Below are 14,082 nucleotides of genomic sequence, written 5' to 3'. Positions count from 1 at the left end.
TATCTGGAATATACTCACTTCAAATGTAATTAACCTAAGCCTCCTAAAGCTTTTCCAAATACGCCTATATTTCACATGTATGCTCGTCTCCGAGTCCAAAACACATTTTACAATAGGATACGATTATTGTCACATCAAGTCTGACATTTTTCTTGGATCACAGCAGCTCAGGACAAATATTAGGACAAGATACATGGAAAGAAATGTCTAACACAACAATCAATCATGTCCAAGACCCTTTAAGGGACATTTGACCTGGGATTTAACTTTGTATTTAAATTGAGGATTTACTGATGCATAACAAAAGTGTTGAACTGTAAACATATACCGTAGCCCTGTGGATTAGCTTTTGAAGCTAATTGCATAATGGATCTACTTACAGGAAAACGTTCCTACTTACTAAGCTGCAGTTATCTGACAAAAGTACCTTTTTTAAGAACTGTGTGTGTGTGTGTGTGTGTGTGTGTGTGTGTGTGTGTGTGTGTGTGTGTGTGTGTGTGTGTGTGTGTGTGTGTGTGTGTGTGTGTGTGTGTGTGTGTGTGTGTTGTGTGTGTGTGTGTGTGTGTGTGTGTGTGTGTGTGTGTGTGTGTGTGTGTGTGTGTGTGTGTGTGTGTGTGTGTGTGTGTGTGTGTGTGTGTGTGTGTGTGTGTGTGATTTCTTTCCAGCTAGCATGATGAATACTGTGTTCTTTTATTACAAAGAGTCTTTCTTTCAGGGTATTCTAACCATACATGCAAACTTAACTTTTGCAAGCAGCCCTTATTCTTCTAAGAATAACCTTTATGATGTTGACAATCTTGAGTTTGGGAAGAGTACCTGGCATGTATTTATATTGTCAATACTGCTTGCATGTCTTAATCTTTCATAGTCATGACACACGACACCACTCATCTTAATCATTCATGAGATCACCCCAGATTTCCAGCCATGCTCAGCTCTTGTTTGGTGAATCCCACTGATACCCCACACTGTGGTGTTTGTTTGATCAAAGTCTCAAGACCCACATAAACACACACTGTCTTCAGTAAAGTGGCAACCCTTAGTCGGAAAGAAGAGAAGAAAGAGAAGTACAACAAAAGAGCTAAATTAGCTTTTCAAACTCTTCTTTTGCCCTTTTAGCTTTTGGCATACTACAGTTACAAGTCTCTTTGTGTTTTGATTTATCAGCCCCAAACCAAAGAACCACCAATAGACTACTGTGATGTCTTACTCTTGAGACCCTTATGCTTATCGCATAATATCGTCAAACATCTACAAACAGTCCCAAGGGTTACGTTTTACACTTCGTGGTTCCAGGGCCGGTTCGGAGCTTGGCGAGCACCGGGTTTTCCTGTTCACACCGCAGCGGAGCCGGCTCTTTTCCCCAAAAACCGGTTCTTACTAAGCATGAAAAAATGGTCAGTCTCGAAGCAAGAACCGCATACGTCACGCTTACGTCGCAGGGGGGCGAGATTAACCAGAGCAATAACAGTTTATGGTGAGTACGGCAAATTAAAGTTGTAACGAGCAGTAGCTCTGAGCAAAGTGACTAGAACGCAACCACACACTTATAAAAAAACACACACTAAAGTCAGGCAACACTAACCAGGCTTAGTGTGATTCTGTTTATTTGTACCTTACTTTGACCATCCGTTCGCTGTTGATCATTGTGGAGAGCAGCCAGACGTGTTGTTTTGTATTTTAGCAACTATTGGATGGAATCAATACATGGGCTGCACAGGTTGTCATGTCCGACTATCACAAGTAGAATCATAATGAAAAAAAATACGCCTGTAAAATGTGCCTGTAGAAAACGGCTTATTCCACAATAGGATAGCAACAAGTAGTCAAGATAGTCAGTTTGGCTTCGGTTGCTATGCTAACATCACCTATGTTATACCAGATAAACTTTCATAACAGCGTTGTGATGCCAAACAGCGTCAATTCATACTGAAACAAATGAACTTATAGGGAATTGGGGATATTTATCAGCTGCTTGTGTGACAGTCAGACAGTGAATACTTTACAGCGGCGGCTGCCGTGAGTTAACGGGAGAATAAACTCCGGTGGACGAGCAGCACTGCAGCGGTCGGTAAATGTCGCTGAATCACATTAATAAACAATGAACCACGGCACTCTGGAGAAAAGTATAAGGTTGGAGAAGTAGTTATTTAATTGAATCTGGCTTCGTATGATTAAAAGTAACACGGTCATCGACCAGACGCAGTCCCCCATTGTTGTTATTGTGTGCGTCGTTGGGGAGAAAATCAGCGACGGTGACGTCATGATTGCAGCACCAGTTGGGCTCTGGGCGGTGTGAACAAAAGGGGGCTGAAAAGAAAAACCAGAAGAGTGCAAGCACAGAGCTAGAACAGGAGCTGCGTTGGTGTGAAAGGGGCAACTGAGAGGGGGTCAGCCTCAAGGCAAAGGTACAGCATAAATCAGGGGTGGAGAACCTTATTCCTCTCAAGGGCCATTTCAATTTGTTCAAGATCCTCCGAGGGCCGTACAAATGGTTGACCTCTGCTTAAAAATACTAAAATCACAGCCCATTCATTTCGCCTTTCTTTCATGCTGTGCAAAGAAAACGCAACCTCTGAATCCAGATATCTCACCATGACTCATGCATGCACGTGCACGGTGTGGCGTGACCACCCAAACAGAAAGATATGGACACAAGATGTGTACAAATGTATTTAGTTTCCTATCCATGTGGACATGATTTAAGTGAGGGGGGGGGACCTAACCTCCTCTAGGGGGGTCCGGGGGGCATGCTCCCCCGGGAAGATTTTTTTTTAAATGTTGAAGTTGAAAGCATCAATCTGGTGCACTTTGAGAGCAACATTAAGAGATCTATGGAAACATCTCTCAACACCCAGATGAAACAGAACTGGAAGCAAATTTATTTTTCTTTATGGATATTTTACAAATCACTCCTTTCAAACTGTATTCGTGTTTATTAATAACAACTTTTTTTTACTGTCTTATAGTATTTTATACCTGTTTACTTTATTCTCTTATTTTTTTATAACTATAATGATCATATAAAGATGTGCCTTTACCTCACTGGTTGTAGAAAAAGCTTCTTATATTCGTTAGCATAGCTAGCTAAACAGATGCTAATAACAACAAAGGTATTGACTGTATGCTCAGTGTGACGGATGAACAGATCACCACTGGGCTTTCAGCTAAAGACACAGCCACGCAGAAACATGTGTACAGCTCCTTATGGGTACTGCAATGTGTGGAAGACCCGGAGTGACGTTCTGGTGCTCTCCGTCAGAACTGGACCCCTGTCAGACGAGACCTATACCACGTGATGACACGTTAGGCTCGTGTTGTGTTCAAGGACCCTGACCTTGGCCAGGAAAAACTAGCACTCACTTGTTTCATTTTTTTGCGGTCTAGATTTCTTTAATTTTTTTCTTTTTTGCGTGTGTTTATAAATTACCTCGAGGGCCGTACCAAATGGTCTCGCCCGGAGGCTGGAGGTTCCCCACCCCTGGCATAAATGAATGGCTAGCAGGTATAAATGTAAAAAGTGAGTGAACCATGAATGGACCACACCTCAGTGTTTTCTTAAGAGCTGAATGGAAAGCTTGCTCCTCTAGCTTCCAGTGAAAGGAAGTGATAAATTGAATAGATTGAAAATAAATTGCTCTGAGGTACGCTCATTGTTTTTCTTCCAGTGTAACAAAGGGAACTGTCATACCTAATAGAAAAACTATAGGTTTTTCAGATTCCTTCAAAAAACATGTAATAAATTGCATATCTACAGTCTGAATAAGGGTTGGTTTGAATGCTTGTCATCACAGTAAATGGAAAAGGTCAAAGTTAATGGCTGTAAAAATGAATGGAGCCAGCACAAAAGGACAATGCTGATTCTAAATCTTCTGATGCAAAGAGACTGAGGGTATTTTGCGTATTGACATTCATTCTAGATTAAAGGATTTATTTGTCATATACTCAAATTTCTCAATATGTGCACTGAATTCCAATGATGGCATAGGCCTGCTCTATAGAATTCCCTTAAAACGTCAATGTTCAACTAAGGCTGTACAGAATGTTTCAACTTTTTTTTCAAATCAAAGATTTTATTTCGGTTTCTAATTAATCTTCAATTTAATGTTCCTTAACATAAATTAAATTTGAAAAAGTAATTTATCGGAGTAAATATTATTACGTCTGGGTGTGGGCAATTTGTGGCACACTGTGTATGATAGTAGTTGTAGTATAGAATAAAATATTAGCTTTATCTGCACCTGTGCAAAAATACCTGGTTTAAACACAATGAAAAAGCAAATACCTGCCTAGAATGCCTAAAATGTTGATTACGAATTCAAATGGCAACGTTATTCATTAAGTTACAATAATTAAGTTATAATTCAAATGTCTACATACCCGTTTGTTGAATATGGTAATTAGAACACACATGTCAACCTATAGAACACCTACTATTCCTTAAAAAGCAGCCCAACGAATGTGCTGTCAACCCATGACTCTTCGAAATTTGTAAAGTGAGCATACAGTCACTGTGAGAATTATATATTTGGTAAGCATAAGTATGAAGCTTATCATTACTTCAGACTGACTGAATTGTTTTTGGAATATTCCCCATTCTACGTCACCTGCAAAGTAGCCTCAGTCATCGCATTTAACTGTACCAGCCTTCGTTTATGTTCAAAAAAATGTATGTTATAGAATTAGCAATTGAATCGAGATTCAACAAATGTGCAGCCTTATCAAAAACACAGTACTGAAACAGACCTGGTTAAAATCACCAACGACCTCCTCCGTGCAGCTGACTCCGGACTTCTCACCATCCTCATCCTCCTTGACCTCAGCGCTGCATTCGATACCATCTCTCACCCACTACTCCTGGACCGCCTGGCTGGCATTGGGATCACTGGTGTTGCACTCTCCTGGTTCTCATCATACCTCACTGACAGACAACAGTTTGTACAACTCGGTAATCACAAGTCACAAGAAAGTGCTATTTCACTGGGTGTCCCCCAGGGGTCAGTACTGGGTCCACTCCTATTCATCATATATCTCCTCCCCCTGGGCAAAATCCTCCGTCACCAAGAGGTTAATTTTCACTGCTACGCCGATGACACACAGGTCTACATTTCCTCCAGACCACTGCCCTCCCCCCAACCTCCCTCACCACCTGCCTTGAGGACATCAGGAGCTGGATGAACAGGAACCTCCTGAAGCTTAACGGTAGCAAAACTGAGGCCCTGCTCATCGGCTCCAAATCCAACCTCACCAATTCACATATCACCCCAGCATCAAACATCATCATCGACGGCTTCCCCATACCATTCGCTGCCCAAGTGAAAAGCCTCGGTGTCATTCTGGACGGCTCCCTCTCATTCGCACCACACATAAAAAACATCACCCGCACCGCCTTCTTTCATCTTCGGAAAACATCTCCAGACTCCGCTCATCTCTGTCCCAACCCAGCACTGAAATCCTGGTCCACTCATTCGTCACATCCCGGATTGATTACTGCAATGCACTTCTGACTGGCCTTCCCATCAAGCTCCTCAATAGACTGCAAATAATCCAGAACTCTGCTGCCGGATCATCACCCGCACCAATTCATCCGACCACATCACCCCCATTCTCACTCAGCTACACTGGCTTCCTGTACGCTACCGTATTGACTACAAAAACATTCTACTCATATACAAAGCTGTCCATAACCTTGCCCCCATCTACATCTCTGACCTCCTTCCTCCCGCACCCTCCGCTCTTCGTCCGTAGGACTTCTCACCGTCCCAAGCTATCGCCTCAAAACCATGGGTGCTCGAGCTTTCAGCTGCTCGGCTCCCAGACTCTGGAACACCCTGCCACGACACATCCGACGTTCAAACTGGCATTTTCTTTATAATCTGTACCCTGTGTCCTTTTGTAGTCAATTTCCTGTTGTTTGTCTTGTCTTACCCCGGCTGATACTTCACTAAATCCACTGTTTTAATTTGTAAGGTCAAATTGTAAATCCGTAACCCTGTAAGGTGTCCTTGGGTTTTATGAAAGGCGCCCCCCAAAATAAATGTATTATTATTATTATTATCCCTCTTATTGGAGACATGATGTGTTGACCGAAGTTCAGTAGAGCCTTTTTAATTTGAGATTTCAACCTGCAATAAAATGTAAGTTAAGTAAAACGTTGCAATATTACTAACCTAGAAACTAGTAAAACTTTGCTAGCAAACCTTCTCAATTGTGCACTTGCTCAAAGGGCATTCAAAGACCTTGTAATGGAACTTAGGTCACATGTTGACACCTGACCAGGTTTCCTTCACCAGCTCTGGTGGTGTTATCACGCTTACATCCAAATACAAGATTGTAAAACATACTGTGTAAACATAATACCTGGTTAACAGCACCATGTTAGAATTCTCAGTGTAAGCATGTTAGCTTGCTTATAGCATTTAGTTAGCAACACTGTGCCATAGTACAAGCTTTGCGTTTGTTGCCGTATCAAATGAATTGTAGTTTAAGTGAAATATAAAATATTCTAAAAATCAAAAAATAAAATGGTCCAAAAAAAAAACCATACAAAATGTTATTGATATGTAACTGGCAAAAACAAACTGCAAATGGTAATTCAAATGCTAAATAATCTCATCTTTGTTTACATGTAATAGGAATTGGTGTAAAATTAAGAAAACTTTAGTACTGTAAAGATTTGAAAGGCTTTCACAGAGATCCTGTTAAGGGAACAATGGAAACAGTTATATACTCACTCTGTGCCAACCCTGAACTACATTTCACTTGCTTTGAATGAACTGCATGGATGTTTAGTAACTTCCCAGCACTTCCTATAACCCGTATGTCAGATTGTATCTGATACCTGCTGTGTCTCATGAACACCTGCTGGGGACGGGGCGCTGTAAAGGTTGGCACTGAATTATCAAACCTATTGTCTCCTTTTGAGAAAGGCAGATCTTGTCGCTGAGTTGTCAAATTAATGTAGGAAGGTTAAATAAAAAGAACACAAGCAAAGTGACAGAACATTATAAAAGACTTAAGGAGTGTACTTTCTTACTTGAAGTACCCTTAAAGATCAAAGAGTCAATTCTATTCAAGTTTCCTACACTTTGTTCAGGTGATCGTTTACCTGTGGAAACACCTCCTCACTCTTAGAAGATGTTTGCGTTCAGCCCTCACCTTGGGTCATTTCTTTAGTCATTTGTTGTGACTTGTTTGACAAGAACGAGTCAGCGCCATGACAGTCACATATCCCGCTTCACCACCGCTAAGGAAAAGGCTGACTTGTGTTGGCATGATGATGACGTTTAGTGGTCTCAATCAGTCACTTGTTAGCAACCACTATTTTAGGACACATAGAAGCTTTGGTAATTTATGAGAGGGGAATTACAGACGTAGCCTATGTTGTAGAATAATGCGTGAAATAATATAAAGGTGTGTAAACCACAGACCTTATGTCAGGCATCTAACCAAAAACCATTGACTTCAAGTTGAGGGAAACGGATATCGTAACATGCTTACTTATTTCCTTGTTTAAGGACTTATTCCTGCCCCTCTCAATTTGGTTCTAATTCAGCCACAGCACCGAGACCCTAATTCCGGGGATTGCAAACTTTCAGTTGCTTCCATTGTCACAGGTTGGACCCAGTGGGCCACCAGCTGACTGAATCCCGGCACTGGGACTTGTTCTGGCTGATTTTTATTTCCAGCGCCCTCTGACTGGGGCTCCATCTCCCACGTTAAACTACATATCTTGTTGTTTATGACATTTCTCACTATATCGGGACATTTTATAAAATGAACTATAACTGTTACCAATGTGACATGGACAGGCCTACAGTACCGTACCACTGTTACACATTGTTCCTCTGAGGTGGTGTCAGGTGTCACTGAGCCATCTCTGTGCTAAGAACGTAGTCAGATCAAAAAGAGCTGAGTAACTGAGCCCAGGTGGTGTGAGTTGCTGAGTCGCTGCAAGGGAAATGGTTTTACTGGTGCAGCACATTACGACTGCCCGTGAGTCTCTCTTCAGTTTCCTTCTCCTTCCTACACTTTAATTGAATTTGAATTATGCATGCCTTATGTCTGCTGGAGCAGAGAGGTAATAATCACTCTCTTTGTGAAGACGCTGTGCTTCTGTGTGATCTGAGCACACCTGCCTATTTATATCTATACATGTGTATGCATGCATGTATACATATGCATATCTTTGTTTGTGCGTGTGCAGCCTTTTAGAAACTGTAGGAATCTGAGATCAGTTCATGGACTGTTGTTACCTTGCTAACACTTTCCCATAACTGTTTTACGCACACAATGGATTGCTTGCCTGTCTATGTTACTCAACTGCTTCTGTCTTAATTATTCCCACTCCACTGTAGCATGTTCCCAACATGACACCCATTCTAAATGTTTTAGCAGTTCCATTGTGCCTCCTAATGACTGGAAACTATATTAACTTAGCAATTTTAACATAGCAGTGGAGCAATCTACATTAGTGACATGTCGGGCCAGTTGGGATCTCACGGCTCTGTCAGGCCTCAACATGTCAAGAGAGCTCATTTTAGTTCAGTTTCCCCTGATAGAATTGAATGATATCATTGTCATTGTTTCCTCCAGGTCTGCTGTTGGGGGGATGTTTTTACCAGATGCAGAGCAGATATGAGCCTGAGGAGCACAGGTCCATATCTCTGAGTTTATGATAGTTATGAAATGTTGTCACAGCCCTGAGACTAATCAGTGGATAATATCTTCGAGCCGAAACGTGAATGAATACTTTCCTTTGTCAGTTCATTTGAGTGTTTGGTCTGGCCTCCTGACTCAGAAGTCAATGAGCAGAACTGGGAAGGAAACCAGCACCTTCACCTAGGGGTGGGCGATATGACGATATATATCGTCGTGATGATATTAGGTCTCCACGATATGCTTTTTCAGAGATATCGTCCTATCGTGATAAAAAAATATATATATATAAAAAAAAAATAGCGGGAGGGGAAGAGGCTCTCCGTGCGCGGCGCAGTTTCTTTGCAGCGAGCAACCATAGGGCAGGCATTTCATAAAGGGGCTCCTTATGAAAAGACTAGCAAACGGTGGAAAGACATAACTGACGCTGTGGCGTTTTATGTTTTTCCCTTCAGTTATGCTAAAGTCTTTTATTACACTTCAAGTCTACTCTAAAGTTTACATTTTAATTGTTTGGCACTGACTTTTCCTCATTGATGTTTTATGTTTTACTTAGTTATGTTTTACCCTCCTTTTCATGTTTATTTATGTTCACTGCTCACTTCATTCAGGGTTTCATTTCTGAAATAAAACCAGCTTGAAATGCTATGTTGGTCTGTTACTCCTTTTTGTTTTAGTTTCTGTTACCTTGTAGGTGCTTGTACTGTTAAGTAACTTGAAAAATAACCATAATAACCGACATGAAAAAATATCGTGATATATATCGTCTATCGTGATACTGCCTGAAAATATCGTGATAACATATTTTTCAATATCGCCCACCCCTACCTTCACCTGAGCTGCTTGGCCTTCAAGTTACATTTATCTCTATTTCTATTTTTTTGAGCTTTACAATGAATTCAATTTGTTTAAGCTTTGATTGACTTGCTTTTTGACACTAACTCTGAACCAGTTTGTGGCCAGTCTGGGGCTGGTCTTGTATCTGAACCACGCACAATGAACCACATGTTAACCTACTTACAAAAGCCAGGAGATCACCAAAGTCAGTGGGTAATCCTCTGGGAACCATGAATGACTGCAGAATTATAATTTTTTTGTATACTTACAATGACAATATTGTTTCTTACATTTTTTGTCATTAGTCAAATAAGTTAATATTATGACCTTTCTTGATGCTACTGGATAAGTTGGTAGGCTTCATTATCTGGCCTACATAGATATTTCTAATACATGTAATAACAGGCCATACAATAGGTGGGTTCTTCCTCAAGAGGCCATGAATATTCAGTGATTTCTACAGATTATCAGCCTTAGCCAAAGTGGTGGACAAACTGACCATTAAGAAGACACGCCACCTGACAGATCAACATGGCCATGCTGTTGGCATCTCAAAACAACAATTTAGTTCCATGGGGAAGATACTGTATACTACTACTACTTCTTGGTAAACAACAACTAGGTGCGATGTCTTCCTAAAGTCATGTCACCATTAAGTTGCCAGGGAACAAGCAGAAACCTGCACAGTGGAACATGGAAAGGATGGATGGCTGTTGATAGTCAATATACAGTAAGTTTCTCTAAAACCACACATTTATTTTGTTTCCTTTTCTGTTGGTATACAGATTAAAGAAAACATTTCAGTGAGCTTTAAAGACAGTTTTGGGAATATTGATTGTTCAACTTTGAACGATCAGGACTAGTTGTTTACCCCTTCTTCCATGCTTTCTCTTAGGCTAAGCTAACTGTCCCTCTGCTCTGTACTTAACATACAGCCTTGAGAGTGGTGTCAATCTCATCATGCGTGCAACTCTGTCAGTTCATACCAAGTATTGTTTTTCAGTTAAGTGCCTTTGTCATACATTAGCAGGAAGTAACATGAGAGTGATGGATGTGAGGGCAGGAATGAAGAGACGGAAATGAGATTATACGTAGATGGTAGATGGGGATGGTTATTGCTTTAACAACTTTAGCTTTCCCCCTCAATGGGACGAAACTGCATCTGCAACCTTTCAATATGTGCACACAGGTGTACAGACACTGAACAGATAAGTAACCATGCGTGTTCTGGTCTATTGATTGGCATTTCTATATGCTGATGACAACATGGGGGGGCAGCATTTAGCTGTTATGCCCCGACACTCTGGAACAAACTACCCAAATCATGCACGTCCGCTGAAACGCTTACTATTTTTAAATCGAGACTAAAACATATCTCTTCGCCGCTGCTTTTAATTGAGATGATCATATTCGAACTACAGTGTGCCTTTTAAACATGTATTGTATACCTGTGGTGTTTATTTTTATTATTTGATTATCTTTGCTTTGTAATGCCTGTTGTAAAATGCCATTATATAATGTGTTTTTACCGTATTTATTCCTAAAAAGTCTTTTAATTTTTTTTTGTAAAGCACTTTGAATTGTCGCGTACAGAAAAATGCTATATAAATAAACTTGCCTTGCCTTCTCTTTGCTCTAGTTGGTTTGAGGTTTCTGATTTCTCTGAAAACATTAATTATATTAGTTTCTTTAAGTTTCTTTGAATGGGATTATTTGAGTTCATTTGAAGCCTGTGGACTGAATAGTGTGGGGCCCACCTCACTGGTTGCTCCTAGGCTTGCGCTGCTTAGCGGCCATATGCTTGTGTCCCTGAGGGGCCAGTGTCAAGGAGCGCCATTACCATAGTGTCAATTCTTCCATTGAATTACCTCCATAGACTGGTATTATGGGAAAGCCAGACTGAGGCCTGGCCCCAGTGAATGGCTGTTTACCACCACGTTGGGGCTGTCTGCGACCACACGCAGCTAAAGCCACCGTAGCTAACCTGCTCAGGCTAATCTCCGCACTGACTCACACACACATCGAGAATCAGGCAAATCAAACACACACCCAATAAGGAATATACTCCTACAGACATCTTTCTTTCAGGCCCATATGCCCCCCCCCCATCTCTGCCAGCAGCCTTAATCACACATTTGTTTCCGAGGAACAGAAGTGGTGTTATGTATCATGTGGAGTCAAGGCTAGCTGGGCTTTAAGTGGTTGATGGAGTAAAGTAAAGTGGGGTTGACAATAAAGATAAGGTCACTTTAAATCCAAACAAAGAGAGTAATGTTGTGAAACAAATAGAACACACACCCACACACTTGCTTCACAAATGTAGCGTTATCATAAAAAATAGAGCATTTATTTCAAATCTAGGAACAGGATGTGTGGCTGTTCTCTGCCCCTGAGACATAGTGGCTGTTCAGTTGTGTGGGAAATGTCCCTCACGAAGTGAAACAGAAACAAGAAGCTTGGTATCATCTGAAATATTTCCGAGGCGTAACGGTTTGTCCTGTGCATGTGTTTTTTTTATGGATGTTTGCATGTGATTCTGAATTACTTATATGTGATTCAGTTTAACGACATTAGGGTGTTAGTGGTTTATTGCAACATTTTACCAAGTTGGTTGGTTTTGGCCGAACGGCGAAATGTAATTTGAGCTCCCGGGAATGTGAATCTTGGTCTAGTTTCAGAGCAACTGAGTTATGTGTGGTTTTGATGCTATGAACACCAGAAAAGGGAAATAACTAATCAAATAAAATAACTTTTATTAGGTTGATTAACTTTAAACACCACATTTAAACGCTGAGTATAGCAGATTAAGAAACATACCGATACATTTTTGTTTGTGACTTTTCTCTGGAGGTTGGTTATCGAGAACAAGTTCCGAATTTAAACGCTCAACAAATGATGATAAAGTAGAGATTCTTCAAGAACCATGTTTGTTGATTCTGCTTATAGATTACAGAAAGTGAAGTGTGGAGACGTTCCAATCTGCCAAGCAGTCGTCTTGCAAACCCCAAAAAGCCCTTAAAGTGTGGCTTCATTTTCACATTCATTTTGATGTGCACAGTAATACTCAAAATGCTCCAATGCTTTACCCGCTTTGGGTTTGTTTTGAAGTTTATATCTACAACAATCTGAAAATGTATATACATGAATAGAGTGGTGCAGGAATAATCCAGAAATCAGTTATTATTGTAGCACGTTGTATGGCTGAAAGATGGTCTGTTGTTAACACAAGATTACAAGTTTCTCACGTTTCGTTCCTACAACATAAGATACGTCAGTCAAACCCCACCAGTGAACGCCTTGAGGGTTTAAGTGTCTTAAAAACACAGTTGCTAACAAATGACACAATGGGACTACTAAACAGCATCATGCCGAACAGAGTTACCCCCTAATCCCACCAGGAGCGTCTGCGCTGCGGCGTTTTTAGCGATCGCGACCACTCTAGTCAATGGATGCTATTCCACCAGACCCGCTGCGCCGCGGCTCGAAGCGTCCCAGAAGCTCCTCGCCGCAAGGAATTTCTAAAATATAGGATGAATCCTATTTTTGAAGTGGAACGTTCATCCAACAACTGCGAGGCTGCACACACGACGCTCCGCTTCCGCAACGTTTTGAAACGCGCCTGGTGGGTTATGACGCAGGAGGAGGTCGCAGCCGCAGCGCAGATGCTTCCGGTGGGATCAGGGGGTTAGCCTATCAGAAACATGTGTTTGCCTTTGATCTTATTTTCTGCAACATTTCAAAATCCAATGAAAAAATCCCATTGCTTTTTGTCGAGAGCCCTTGCCATGCTAACTAGGGTCCTCACTGCTCCCATTGGGTGACCATAAGCAGAATAGGTTGGACTCTGTGTTGGGAAGGTGTTTCTCAAGTTGTTGTTTCCAAGATCATAAATAAACCTTCAAACTGAAGAATCACATTTGTAAAAATCTAAATGATATGTAACCATATTTTCTGGTTAAACTATTTTGCTTTCTCTTTCAGGGAGTTGTCTTCCCGACATCAGAGCAGCGTCCCCTTCAGGAACGTCCGGGAATCCAAACTGATCTGACGCTGAAGAAGGGAGAGGAAGAGGATGGAACTAATGAAGCAAAACAATGTACTAAATGTTTACATTTGAAACCACAATAGTAAGTTATAAATTAGGGGATCTTGTTTAGTCATATTTTCCATGCAGCATCCGTTAAACTAGAGTATCTTTTAACCAACTATGTCTTGAATGTTTTGATATAAATGAATGTGTGAATGCATGCATACAGGCATGTGCATGTAGCTAAGATCTATTTTGATACCACTGCGTTGCACTAGTGCTGTTTAGTTTTCCAGATGACCCATAAATGCTTAACCATGGCTCTGTTGTTATTGTCTTACACAGATGGCACTAATAAAATATTGATATTCTTTTTAATGGAGACTTGTTATTTGTGTGTGTGTGTGTGTGTGTGTGTGTGTGTGTGTGTGTGTGTGTGTGTGTGTGTGTGTGTGTGTGTGTGTGTGTGTGTGTGTGTGTGTGTGTGTGTGTGTGTGTGTGTGTGTGTGTGTGTGTGTGTGTGTGTGTGTGTGTGTGTGTGTGTGTGTGTGTGTGTGTGT

General features: G+C 41.1%; 1 protein-coding gene across 1 annotated transcript in view; it reads left to right on the top strand.

The window, feature by feature from the left end:
• LOC117447970 (uncharacterized) overlaps positions 1 to 13,867 on the top strand; it is a 114,013-nt gene extending 100,146 nt beyond the window's left edge. Inside the window, exon 11 of the mRNA XM_034085010.2 lies at positions 13,477 to 13,867. Within this exon, the coding sequence (XP_033940901.1) occupies positions 13,477 to 13,543 (67 nt within the window). The 3' untranslated portion in view covers positions 13,544 to 13,867. The remainder of the gene's footprint in view (positions 1 to 13,476) is intronic.
• Positions 13,868 to 14,082: the final 215 nt, after the last annotated feature.

The sequence above is a fragment of the Pseudochaenichthys georgianus genome, chromosome 6 (genome assembly GCF_902827115.2).
Source record: "Pseudochaenichthys georgianus chromosome 6, fPseGeo1.2, whole genome shotgun sequence".
In the NCBI taxonomy this organism is placed as follows: Eukaryota; Metazoa; Chordata; class Actinopteri; order Perciformes; family Channichthyidae; genus Pseudochaenichthys; species Pseudochaenichthys georgianus.
This window is presented reverse-complemented; position numbering and strand designations above follow the sequence as displayed.